Genomic DNA, 13601 nt, shown 5'->3' with positions numbered 1-13601 from the left:
CAGTCTAACCAGACACCTAAGTTTTGTAGTTGTCCACATATTCTAAGTCAGAACCGTCCAGAGTAGTGATGTTGGACAGGCGGGCAGGTGTGGGCAGCGATCGGTTGAAGAGCATGCATTTAGTTTTACTTGCATTTAAGAGCAGTTGGTGGCCACGGAAGGAGAGTTGTCTGGCATTGAAGCTCGTCTGGAGGTTAGTTAACACAGTGTCCAAAGAAGAGCCATAAGTATACAAAATGGCGTCATCTGCGTAGAGGTGGATCAGAGAATCACCAGCAGCAAGAGGAACGTCATTGATATATACAGAGAAAAGAGTCGCCCTGAGGATTGAACCCTGTGGCACCCCCATAGAGACTGCCAGAGATCCGGACAACAGGCCCTCCGATTTGACACACTGAACTCTGTCTGAGAAGTAGTTGGTGAACCAGGCGAGGCAGTCATTTGAGAAACCAAGGCTGTTGAGTCTGCCGATAAGAATGTGGTGATTGACAGAATCGAAAGCCTTGGCCAGGTCGATGAATACAGCTGCACAGTATTGTCTCTCATCGATGGCGGTTATGACATCATTTAGGACCTTGAGGGTGGCTGAGGTGCACCCATGACCAGCTCGGAAACCAGATTGCATAGCGGAGAAGGTACCTGTGAATACCATGTAGCTAGCTGAGCCTGTGAATACCATGTAGGGTAGCAGTGAATATCATGTAGGGTAGCTGTGAATACAATGTAGGGTAGCTGTGAATATCATGTAGCTTGTTGTGAATATCATGTAGGGTAGCTGTGAATACCATGTAGGGTAGCTGTGAATATCATGTAGGGTAGCTGTGAATACCATGTAGGTAGCTGTGAATACCATGTAGGGTAGCAGTGAATATCATGTAGCTTGTTGGGAATACCATGTAGGGTAGCTGTGAATATCATGTAGGGTAGCTGTGAATATCATGTAGCTTGTTGTGAATATCATGTAGGGTAGCTGTGAATATCATGTAGGGTAGCTGTGAATACCATGTAGGTAGATGTGAATATCATGTATGTAGGTAGATGTGAATATCATGTAGGGTAGCTGTGAATACCATGTAGGTAATTGTGAATACCATGTAGGTTAGCAGTGAATATCATGTAGCTTGTTGTGAATACCATGTAGGGTAGCTGTGAATATCATGTAGGGTAGCTGTGAATACCATGTAGGTAGCTGTGAATACCATGTAGGGTAGATGTAAATATCATGTAGGGTAGCTGTGAATACCATGTAGGGTAGCTTGTTGTGAATATCATGTTGGGTAGCTGTGAATACCATGTAGGGTAGCTGTAAATATCGTGTAGGGTAGCTGTGAATACCATGTAGCTTGTTGTGAATATCATGTAGCTTGTTGTGAATATCATGTGGGGTAGCTGTGAATATCATGTGGGGTATTCTGGGTTGGCGCCCCCCCTTGGGTTGTGCCGTGGCGGAGATCTTTGTGGGCTATACTCGGCCTTGTCTCAGGATGGTAAGTTGGTGGTTGAAGATATCCCTCTAGTGGTGTGGGGGCTGTGCTTTGGCAAAGTGGGTGGGGTTATATCCTTCCTGTTTTCCCTGTCCGGGGGTGTCCTCGGATGGGGCCACAGTGTCTCCTGACCCCTCCTGTCTCAGCCTCCAGTATTTATGCTGCAGTAGTTTATGTGTCGGGGGGCTAGGGTCAGTTTGTTATATCTGGAGTACTTCTCCTGTCCTATTCGGTGACCTGTGTGAATTTAAGTGTGCTCTCTCTAATTCTCTCTTTCTTTCTCTCTCTCGGAGGACCTGAGCCCTAGGACCATGCCCCAGGAATACCTGACATGATGACTCCTTGCTGTCCCCAGTCCACCTGGCCGTGCTGCTGCTCCAGTTTCAACTGTTCTGTCTTATTATTATTTGACCATGCTGGTCATTTCTGAACATTTGAACATCTTAGCCATGTTCTGTTATAATCTCTACCCGGCACAGCCAGAAGAGGACTGGCCACCCCACATAGCCTGGTTCCTCTCTAGGTTTCTTCCTAGGTTTTGGCCTTTCTAGGGAGTTTTTCCTAGCCACCGTGCTTCTACACCTGCATTGCTTGCTGTTTGGGGTTTTAGGCTGGGTTTCTGTACAGCACTTTGAGATATCAGCTGATGTACTGTTAGATTTGCGTCAATTCAAATCTGGTATCAGGATAAATATGACAATGAGTCACCGATTGATTGTATGCTATGTATTTTTTATTAGCTAAGCAACAAGTGGTAAATGCAATTTTCGTATATACGGGCTCTCTGTCCCACCTCGCAGGGCAAAACAGAGAACTGACTTGTTCCTGACAAAGATATTATAATATACCCTGATGACAGTAGTAGTTCCTGCTTCCGAGCCAGAGTAGAGACTGGGCGTGGTTTAGACTCACCCAGCCTATCGTTGATTGTTGTCGTACGAGCTGGTACCAGCCCCCGGGCGCTCCAGTTGATAGATGTAACTTGCTGTGAAGAATATCTATGCGCTCATGCTCGATACTGTTATTGTAACAGTACAAATTTAAACCGTCCCCTCGCCCATACCCGGGCGCGAACTAGGGACCTTCTGCACACATCAACAGTCACCCTCGAAGCATCGTTACCCATCGCTCCGATGGGTAACGACGCTTCGTAGGCGTCAGTTGTTGATGTGTGCAGAAGGTCCCTGGTTCGCGCCCGGGTATGGGCGAGGGGACGGTTAAAAATTTGTACTGTTACATTATCTCGCACCTGGCTCCTGTTATCTAACAAAAGACAGTTTGTTCTCGCAACACTGCGTTCTGAATGTGCCCCCCCAACTCATTGCACAGTTCCTGTCTTCATGTTATTCTGTATTTTTCCATCATGAGAAAGTCTAAGGTCTATCTAAGGTCTTCGAAAGCCAAGTCAACAAACAGGTCACTGACCATCTTGAATCCCACCGTACCTTCTCCGCTGTGCAATCTGGTTTCCGAGCCGGTCACGGGTGTACCTCAGCCACGCTCAAGGTACTAAACGATATCATAACCGCCATCGATAAAAGACAGTACTGTGCAGCCGTCTTCATAGACCTTGCCAAGGCTTTCGACTCTGTCAATCACCGTATTCTTATCGGCAGACTCAGTAGCCTCGGTTTTTCGGATGACTGCCTTGCCTGGTTCACCAATTACTTTGCAGACAGAGTTCAGTGTGTCAAATCGGAGGGCATGCTGTCCGGTCCTCTGGCAGTCTCTATGGGGGTGCCACAGGGTTCAATTCTCGGGCCGACTCTTTTCTCTGTATATATCAATGATGTTTCTCATGCTGCGGGCGATTCCCTGATCCACCTCTACGCAGACGACACCATTCTATATACTTCCGGCCCGTCCTTGGACACTGTGCTATCTAACCTCCAAACGAGCTTCAATGCCATACAGCACTCCTTCCGTGGCCTCCAACTGCTCTTAAACGCTAGTAAAACCAAATGCATGCTTTTCAACCGTTCGCTGCCTGCACCCGCACGCCTGACCAGCATCACCACCCTGGATGGTTCCGACCTTGAATATGTGGACATCTATAAGTACCTAGGTGTCTGGCTAGACTCTAAACTCTCCTTCCAGACCCATATCAAACATCTCCAATCGAAAATCAAATCAAGAGTCGGCTTTCTATTCCGCAACAAAGCCTCCTTCACTCACGCCGCCAAACTTACCCTAGTAAAACTGACTATCCTACCGATCCTCGACTTCGGCGATGTCATCTACAAAATTGCTTCCAACACTCTACTCAGCAAACTGGATGCAGTTTATCACAGTGCCATCCGTTTTGTCACTAAAGCACCTTATACCACCCACCACTGCGACTTGTATGCTCTAGTCGGCTGGCCCTCGCTACATATTCGTCGCCAGACCCACTGGCTCCAGGTCATCTACAAGTCCATGCTAGGTAAAGCTCCGCCTTATCTCAGTTCACTGGTTACGATGGCAACACCCATCCGTAGCACGCGCTCCAGCAGGTGTATCTCACTGATCATCCCTAAAGCCAACACCTCATTTGGCCGCCTTTCGTTCCAGTTCTCTGCTGCCTGTGACTGGAACGAATTGCAAAAATCGCTGAAGTTGGAGACTTTTATCTCCCTCACCAACTTCAAACATCTGCTATCTGAGCAGCTAACCGATCGCTGCAGCTGTACATAGTCTATTGGTAAATAGCCCACCCATTTTCACCTACCTCATCCCCATACTGTTTTTATTTATTTATTTTTATTTTTCTGCTCTTTTGCACACCAATATCTCTACCTGTACATAACCATCTGATCATTTATCACTCCAGTGTTAATCTGCATAATTGTAATTATTTGCCTACCTTCTCATGCCTTTTGCACACAATGTATATATAGACTCCCCTTTTTTCTACTGTGTTATTGACTTGTTAATTGTTTACCCCATGTGTAACTCTGTGTTGTCTGTTCACACTGCTATGCCTTATCTTGGCCAGGTCGCAGTTGCAAATGAGAACTTGTTCTCAACTAGCCTACCTGGTTAAATAAAGGTGAAATAAAAAAAATTTAAAAAAAAGGCCCATGGCCCTGAAACTGTTAACAATGTTTCAAGTCAGCTATGTTGCAAAACACATACATACATCCACACAAGCCAACAGCAGATAATATTCAATCACATATATGGTAACGGGCTATAGTGCATAACACAGAATCCTCATAGTACGAAGGGCTATATAAATCAATTTGATTTGAGGTAGCTGTGAATATCATGTAGCTTGTTGTGAATATCATGTGGGGTAGCTGTGAATATCATGTAGCTTGTTGTGAATACCATGTAGCGTGTTGTGAATATCATGTAGCTTGTTGTGAATACCATGTAGCTTGTTGTGAATACCATGTAGCTTGTTGTGGGGTAGCTGTGAATACCATGTAGCTTGTTGTGAATATCATGTAGCTTGTTGTGAATACCATGTAGCTTGTTGTGAATATCATGTGGGGTAGCTGTGAATATCATGTAGCTTGTTGTGAATATCATGTGGGGTAGCTGTGAATATCATGTAGCTTGTTGTGAATATCATGTGGGGTAGCTGTGAATACCATGTAGCTTGTTGTGAATATCATGTGGGGTAGCTGTGAATACCATGTAGCTTGTTGTGAATATCATGTGGGGTAGCTGTGAATATCATGTAGCTTGTTGTGAATATCATGTAGCTGGTTGTGAATATAATGTAGGGTAGCTGTAAATATCGTGTAGGGTAGCTGTGAATACCATGTAGCTTGTTGTGAATACCATGTAGCTTGTTGTGAATATCATGTGGGGTTGCTAGCTCAGTAAATGCGTTTAGCCCCTGATCAGTGCATGAGAGGAGAAGAGACCAGTGAAGAAAGCCAACTAGCTAACGTTACTAGGAATGAGATGCACCCAGTCATGGTGGTCCTAGCACTAAGTATTCAGGCAGGTTGTTTGTGCTGTTCTCTGCCACAACGTTACATTATGACATTACAGACCGACTTTGAGCGGTTTCCGGGGCGCTGTGCGTGTAACTAACGTCAGTCATAGCACATACTGTTCACTAGCTAGCACGTCAGCTTACTGGCGAGATAAATCAAATACATCTCATTCTTTGCAGGTCAGGGGTGTCCGGATAGCCTTTCCCCTGAATTTGAGATGTTATTTTTGGTCACCTAGTTCGTGTTTTGGACAGGGCACCTCCGGGAAAGAGTCAAATTCCAGGATTCAGGAAGGAGAAGAGTATTTGGTCCGGTTATCACTAGTTACCACAGCCACAAAACGCAGTCATGCCTAATTCTACAATGTATCTCATTTAAATCGTAATCCTAACGTTAACCGCATATCTGACTTTAGATTAAGACCAAAAAGCAACAACAAAAAGTATGCATTTTTACGATAGACAATTATAACTTTGTGGCTGTGGTAACCAGTGACGACATTGGTTGCCAGATATGAGAGGCAACAGGGCAGTTGTATAGTCGCTTTGGTTCAAAACTGAAGGTGTCCAACTAAAGCATGTCTCCAAAATGCCAAAGGACAACACAAAATGACATTTCTTTATGATTTATTTGGGTGACAACACTAAATATCTGGCTACCCGGAGGATTGTCCGTCCATCCGAATAGAATCATTTCCGGTATAAAGGATTTTTTTTTGTTTTAAAAAAACTCCATCATGTCGGGGGGCAAAGTGCCTATACAAATCACGTATTTGCTCAATAATAACCGTTGTGTTTGCATGGTTCTGTGTTAATTTACTAATAACCAGAAATGGTTTTATGAAGATGGGGAGGTTTATTTTGTCCGCAACAAAGGGGGAGGAATATTGTCGACGCACAGCGTCTCCAGCTGCCTGCCCAGAGACCTGAGCTGGCAGACTACGCAACAAGAGTCTACTTTTTGCCGTAATGGGGGAGAAACCGTTGAAGATGTAAGTTACAGTTATAATTCATAGTTATTTATTATCTTCCCCTAACTTTTGGTAGTAACGGTCAAAGTTATAACCTAATAAAACGACCTAGCAGTGAGAGTAAACCACAACAAGCCGTGTAGGTAACTAGATGGCTACGATTGTCAAGTTGTCCAGTTTCTTCATGAGAAAGTACACTTGCTGTTTGAATAAATAATGCACATAACTAGCTAGCTACAATTTCAATACTGTTTAATGTATTCCAGCCTCGCATGTGGTGATGTAGAAGGAAGCATAAATGCTGTGTTTAACCGCGTCCGGACCATCCAGAAGAAGAGCGGGCAGTTTGATGTAAGTCCTCACCACACAAACACACTCGCACATCCTATCAGTATGTCATCTCCTATTGTCTCTGCAGCTGCTGCTGTGTGTAGGAAACTTCTTCGGTTCGTCTCCAGGAGCTCAGGCTGAATGGCAGGAGTACAAATCTGGAGCAAAGAAAGGTAACCTATTGTGGGTCTGGAGTTTGGAACGGCATTGTGGTTCTGGAGTTAGGAACGGCATTGTTTTGACTTTGTTGTTGCAGCTCCCATCCACACCTACATCCTGGGAGCAGCCAGCCAGGAAACCCTCCGCTTCTTCCCCAGTGCTGACGGCTGTGAGCTGGCAGACAACATCACCTACCTGGGTAAGAGTAGACTCTGACTCCTAACCCTGAGTAGACTGACATCACCTACCTGGGTAAGAGTAGACTCTGACCCCTAACCCTGATTAGACTGACATCACCTACCTGGGTAAGAGTAGACTCTGACCCCTAACCCTGAGTAGACTGACATCACCTACCTGGGTAAGAGTAGACTCTGACCCCTAACCCTGAGTAGACTGACATCCCCTACCTGGGTAAGAGTAGACTCTGACCCCTAACCCTGATTAGACTGACATCCCCTACCTGGGTAAGAGTAGACTCTGACCCCTGACCCTGAGTAGACTGACATCACCTACCTGGGTAAGAGTAGACTCTGACCTCTGACCCTGAGTAGACTGACATCACCTACCTGGGTAAGAGTAGACTCTGACCTCTAACCCTGAGTAGACTGACATCACCTACCTGGGTAAGAGTAGACTCTGACCTCTGACCCTGAGTAGACTGACATCACCTACCTGGGTAAGAGTAGACTCTGACCTCTAACCCTGAGTAGACTGACATCACCTACCTGGGTAAGAGTAGACTCTGACCTCTAACCCTGAGTAGACTGACATCACCTACCTGGGTAAGAGTAGACTCTTGACCTCTAACCCTGAGTAGACTGACATCACCTACCTGGGTAAGAGAAGACTCTGACCTCTAACCCTGAGTAGACTGACATCATCTACCTGGGTAAGAGTAGACTCTTGACCTCTAACCCTGAGTAGACTGACATCACCTACCTGGGTAAGAGAAGACTCTGACCTCTAACCCTGAGTAGACTGACATCATCTACCTGGGTAAGAGAAGACTCTGTCTGACCTCTAACCCTCAGTAGACTGACATCACCTACCTGGGTAAGAGTAGACTCTGACCTCTAACCCTGAGTAGACTGACATCACCTACCTGGGTAAGAGTAGACTCTGACCTCTAACCCTGACCCTGAGTAGACTGACATCACCTACCTGGGTAAGAGTAGACTCTGACCTCTGACCCTACCTGGGTAATACTGCTCTGTATTTTCACTGCTGTTTCACAGGCTTGACCACAACATATATCTCTCTCAATTTCTCACTTACTCACACACTCACACTCTCTCCCTCACTATGTGTGTCAGGTCGTCGTGGTGTTTTCACTGGGGCGTCAGGCCTGCAGATAGCATATGTGAGTGGTCGTGAGGGGCAGCAGGATCCGACTCCAGCTCACTGCTTCTCTCCTAAAGACCTCACTCAGCTGGTGGAGCCACTGATTAGCAACAACCAGTTCAGAGGAGTGGACATCCTGCTGACATCACAGTGGCCCCGCGGAGTCTGGCAGTACGCCAACAGCCCCGTAAGACACTCCAACTACCCTCATCAGCACCTGACTACCCTCATCAGCACCTGACTACCCTCATCAGCACCTGACTACCCTCATCAGCTCCTGACTACCCGTCCTCCGTCTAACCTAACTACCCGTCCTCCGTCTAACCTAACTACCCGTCCTCCGTCTAACCTAACTACCCGTCCTCCGTCTAACCTAACTACCCGTCCTCCGTCTAACCTAACTACCCGTCCTCCGTCTAACCTAACTACCCGTCCTCCGTCTAACCTAGCTACCCGTCCTCCGTCTAACCTAGCTACCCGTCCTCCGTCTAACCTAGCTACCCGTCCTCCGTCTAACCTAGCTACCCGTCCTCCGTCTAACCTAGCTACCCGTCCTCTGTCTAACCTAGCTACCCGTCCTCCGTCTAACCTAGCTACCCGTCCTCCGTCTAACCTAGCTACCCGTCCTCCGTCTAACCTAGCTACCCGTCCTCCGTCTAACCTAGCTACCCGTCCTCCGTCTAACCTAGCTACCCGTCCTCCGTCTAACCTAGCTACCCGTCCTCCGTCTAACCTAGCTACCCGTCCTCCGTCTAACCTAGCTACCCGTCCTCCGTCTAACCTAGCTACCCGTCCTCCGTCTAACCTAGCTACCCGTCCTCCGTCTAACCTAGCTACCCGTCCTCCGTCTAACCTAGCTACCCGTCCTCCGTCTAACAACCCTTTAACTAGCCCCGCTACCCTCTAACAACCCTCTAACTAGCCCCGCTACCCTCTAACAACCCTTTAACTAGCCCCGCTACCCTCTAACAACCCTCTAACTAGCCCCGCTACCCTCTAACTACCCTCTAACTAGCCCACTACCCTCTAACTAGCCCCGCTACCCAATAGCTAGCAGCCTCAGATGCTGTGTGTTTGACCCAGCTAAACAGTGTTGTTTATTTTAAACTAAACTTTTCTTTGTTTCAGGAAGTCAACACTAAGTTCTGTGGAACGACTTCCATCTCCCACCTGGCTTACAAGCTGAAGCCTCGCTACCACTTTGCTGCGGTAGAAGGAGTTCACTATGAGAGACTACCTTACAGGTACACACTATCACACACACAACACAACCTTACAGGGTAATTCACACTGTATATAAACTACCATACTACCACTTTGCTGCGGTAGAGGGCGTTAACGTGTGTGTGTGTGTGTGTGTGTGTAGGAATCATGTTGTTCTTCAGGAGAATACTCAGCACGTCAGCAGATTTATCGCCCTGGCAACCGTCAACAACCCAGAGAAGAGAAAGGTGAGGTCTCACTGTATTGGAGGATGTTATTGACCACTCCCCTCTCTGTAGTGGAGGATGCTGTTGACCACTCCCCTCTCTGTAGTGGAGGATGCTGTTGACCACTCCCCTCTCTGTAGTGGAGGATGCTGTTGACCACTCCCCTCTCTGTAGTGGAGGATGCTGTTGACCACTCCCCTCTCTGTAGTGGAGGATGTTGTTGACCACTCCCCTCTCTGTAGTGGAGGATGTTGTTGACCACTCCCCTCTCTGTAGTGGAGGATGTTGTTGACCACTCCCCTCTCTGTAGTGGAGGATGTTGTTGACCACTCCCCTCTCTGTAGTGGAGGATGTTGTTGACCACTCCCCTCTCTGTAGTGGAGGATGTTGTTGACCACTCCCCTCTCTGTAGTGGAGGATGTTGTTGACCACTCCCCTCTCTGTAGTGGAGGATGTTGTTGACCACTCCCCTCTCTGTAGTGGAGGATGCTGTTGACCACTCCCCTCTCTGTAGTGGAGGATGCTGTTGACCACTCCCCTCTGTGTAGTGGAGGATGTTGTTGACCACTCCCCTCTCTGTAGTGGAGGATGTTGTTGACCACTCCCCTCTCTGTAGTGGAGGATGTTGTTGACCACTCCCCTCTCTGTAGTGGAGGATGTTGTTGACCACTCCCCTCTCTGTAGTGGAGGATGTTGTTGACCACTCCCCTCTCTGTAGTGGAGGATGTTGTTGACCACTCCCCTCTCTGTAGTGGAGGATGCTGTTGACCACTCCCCTCTCTGTAGTGGAGGATGTTGTTGACCACTCCCCTCTCTGTAGTGGAGGATGCTGTTGACCACTCCCCTCTCTGTAGTGGAGGATGCTGTTGACCACTCCCCTCTCTGTAGTGGAGGATGTTGTTGACCACTCCCCTCTCTGTAGTGGAGGATGCTGTTGACCACTGGCAGCTTCATTAAATAGTACCCCCAAACACCACAGTTCCTCTGTCCAGTGTCTGTGTTCATTTGCCCATCTTAATATTTTTTTTTTTTTGGCCAGAAGGCAGCATCCCGGTGTCGCCTCTTCACTGTTGAGGCTGATGTTTTGCGGGTACTATTTAATGAAGCTGCCAGTTGAGGACTTGTGAGGCGTCTGTTTCCCAAACTAGACACTCTAATATTCTTGCTCTGTTGTGCACCGGGGCCTCCCACTCCTCTTTCTATTCTGTTTAGAGCCAGTTTGCGCTGTTCTGTGAAGGGAGTAGAACACAGCATTGTACGAGATCTTCAGTTTCTTGGCAATTTCGCGCATGGAATAGCCTTAATTTCTCAGAACAAGAATAGACTGACGAGTTTCAGTAGAAAGTGCTTTGTTTCTGGCCATTTTGAGCCTGTAATCGAACCCACAAATGCTGTTTCTCCAGATACTCAACTAGTCTCAAGAAGGCCCGTTTTATTGCTTCTTTAATCAGAACAACAATTTCAGCTGTTCTAACATAATTGCAGAATGGTTTTCTAATGATCAATTAGCCTTTTAAAATGATAAACGTGGATTAGCTAACACAACGTGCCATTGGAACACAGGAGGGATGGTTCCTGATAATGGGCCCCTGTACGCCTATGTAGATATTCCATAAAAAATCAGCAGTTTCCAGCTACAATAGTCATTTACTATATTAACAATGTCTACACTGTATTTCTGATCAATTTGATGTTATTTTAATGGACAAAAATGTTGCTTTTCTTTAAAAAACAAGGACATATTGTATGTAGAACCTCTATGTATCTGTGTATCTCTCTCTAGTACCAGGATGGGTTCAACATAGTGAGGAGCAGGGAGGCATCTGAGCTGGCTTAGGGGTTAATATTGTGTATCTCTCTCTAGTACCAGGATGGGTTCAACATAGTGAGGAGCAGGGAGGCATCTGAGCTGGCTTAGGGGTTAATATTGTCTCTCTCTCTCTCTCCAGTACCTGTATGCCTTCAACATTATCCCGATGAAAAGCATGGAGGCATCAGAACTGGTCAAGCAGCCTCAGGATGTCACTGAGAGCCCTTACAGCAGGATGGTTAGAGAGAACACTCTCTCTGACCCTACTGTCCAGGTACTCACACACACTCTTAGGATCTGAAAACCTCTCAGGGTTTGGATCTTCATGCTAAACAAAGGCCAACAACTAAGACACTGTATAGAGACGAGTATATGTCCACACCCCTTCAAATGAGTGTATTCGTCTATTTCGGCTGTTGCTGACATGTGTATTAAATGGAGCACACAGCCATGCGATCTCCATAGACTGATATCGGCAGTAGAATGGCCTTACTGAAGAGCTCAGTGACTTTCAACGTGGCACCGTCATAGGATGCCACCTTTCCAACAAGCCAGTCTGTCAAATTTCTGCGCTGCTAGAGCTGCCACCTTCAACTGTAAGTGCTGTTATTGTGAAGTCTAGGAGCAGTAATGGCTCAGCCGTGAAGTGGTGGTCCACACCAGCTCACAGAACGGGACTGCCGAGTGCTGAAACATGTAGCGTGTAAAAACCCTCTGTTCTCGGCTGCAGCACTCACTACCGAGTTCCTAACTGCCTCTGGAAGCAACGTCAGCACAAGAACTGTTCGCCGGGAGCTTCATGAAATGGGTTTCCATGTTTGCTAATTTATAATGAAATAAACAGAAATATCACATTTACATAAGTATTCAGACCATTTACTCAGTACTTTTGTTGAAGCACCTCTGTCAGATTACAGCCTAGGGTCTTCTTGGGTATGATGCTACAAGCTTGGCACACCTGTATTTGGGGGAGTTTCTCCCATTCTTCTCTGCAGATCCTCTCCAGCTCGGTCAGGTTGAATGGGGAGTGTCGCTGCACAGCTATTTTCAGGTCTCTCCAGAGATGTTTGATTGGGTTAAATTCCCGGGCTCTGCCTGGGCCACTCCACATCCAGAGACTTGTCCCGAAGCCACTCCTGGGTTGTCTTGGCTGTGTGCTTAGGGTCGTTGTCCTGTTAGAAGGTGAACCTTCACCCCAGTCTGATGTCCTGAGCGCTCTGGAGCAAGTTTTCATCAAGGATCTCTCTGTACTTTACTCTGTTCATCTTTTCCTCAATCCTGACTAGTCTCCCAGTCCCTGCTGCTGAAAAACACCCCCACAGCATAATGCTGCCACCACCATGCTTCACTAGTCTCCCAGTCCCTGCTGCTGAATGCCACCCCCAGCAGGCATGTGCCTTTTTATTGAGGAGTGGCTTCAGTCTGGCCACTCTACCATAAAGGCCTGGTTGGTGCAGTGCTACAGAGATGGTTGTCCTTCTGGAAGGTTCTCCCATCTCCACAGAGGAACTCTGGAGCTCTGCCAGAGTAACCATCGGGTTCTTGGTCACCTCCCTGACCAAGGCTCTTCTCCCCCTATTGCTCAGTTTGGCCGGGCGGCCAGCTCTAGGAAGAGTCTTGGTTCCAAACTTCTTCCATTTAAGAATGATGGAGGCCACTGTGTTCTTGGGGATCTTCAATACTGCAGACATTTTTTTGATACCCTTCCCCAAATCTGTGTCTCGACACAATCCTGTCTAGGAGCTCTATGGACAATTCCTTTGACCTCATGGCTTGGTTTTTGCTCTGACATGCACTGTCAACTGTGGGACCTTTTTATAGACAGTTGTGAGCCTTTCCAAATGATGTCCAATCAATTGAATTTAAGTTGTAGAAACATCTCAAGGATGATCAATGGAAACAGGATGCACCTGAGCTCAATTTGGAGTCTCATATCAAAGGGTCTGAATACTTAAGTAAATAAGGTATTTCTGTTTTTTTATTTTAATACATTTGCAAAAATTTCTGAACCTGATTTCGCTATGTCATTATGGGGTATTGTGTGTAGATTGCGGAGGTTTGTTTTTATTTTGGAATGAGGCTGTAACATAAGAATTTTGAAAAGGTCAAGGGTTCAGAATACTTTCCGAAGGCACTGTACATTATAGA

At 46.8% G+C, this 13601-nt stretch overlaps 1 protein-coding gene across 1 annotated transcript in view; it reads left to right on the top strand.

Moving 5' to 3' along the window:
* The first annotated feature begins 4755 nt into the window (after positions 1 to 4755).
* Positions 4756 to 13601, top strand: part of cwf19l1 (CWF19 like cell cycle control factor 1) — a 36352-nt gene continuing 27506 nt past the window's right edge. The window contains exons 1-8 of the mRNA XM_090201487.1: positions 4756 to 6404; positions 6650 to 6734; positions 6802 to 6886; positions 6970 to 7071; positions 8186 to 8400; positions 9342 to 9457; positions 9580 to 9664; positions 11593 to 11727. Of these exons, the coding sequence (XP_090057613.1) occupies positions 6382 to 6404; positions 6650 to 6734; positions 6802 to 6886; positions 6970 to 7071; positions 8186 to 8400; positions 9342 to 9457; positions 9580 to 9664; positions 11593 to 11727 (846 nt within the window). The 5' untranslated portion in view covers positions 4756 to 6381. The remainder of the gene's footprint in view (positions 6405 to 6649; positions 6735 to 6801; positions 6887 to 6969; positions 7072 to 8185; positions 8401 to 9341; positions 9458 to 9579; positions 9665 to 11592; positions 11728 to 13601) is intronic.

The sequence above is a fragment of the Oncorhynchus mykiss genome, chromosome 15, assembly GCF_057628025.1.
Source record: "Oncorhynchus mykiss isolate SJ-2025 chromosome 15, ASM5762802v1, whole genome shotgun sequence".
NCBI lineage: Eukaryota > Metazoa > Chordata > Actinopteri > Salmoniformes > Salmonidae > Oncorhynchus > Oncorhynchus mykiss.
Note: the sequence above shows the minus strand (reverse complement) of the source record. Positions and strands in the feature narration are given on the sequence as shown.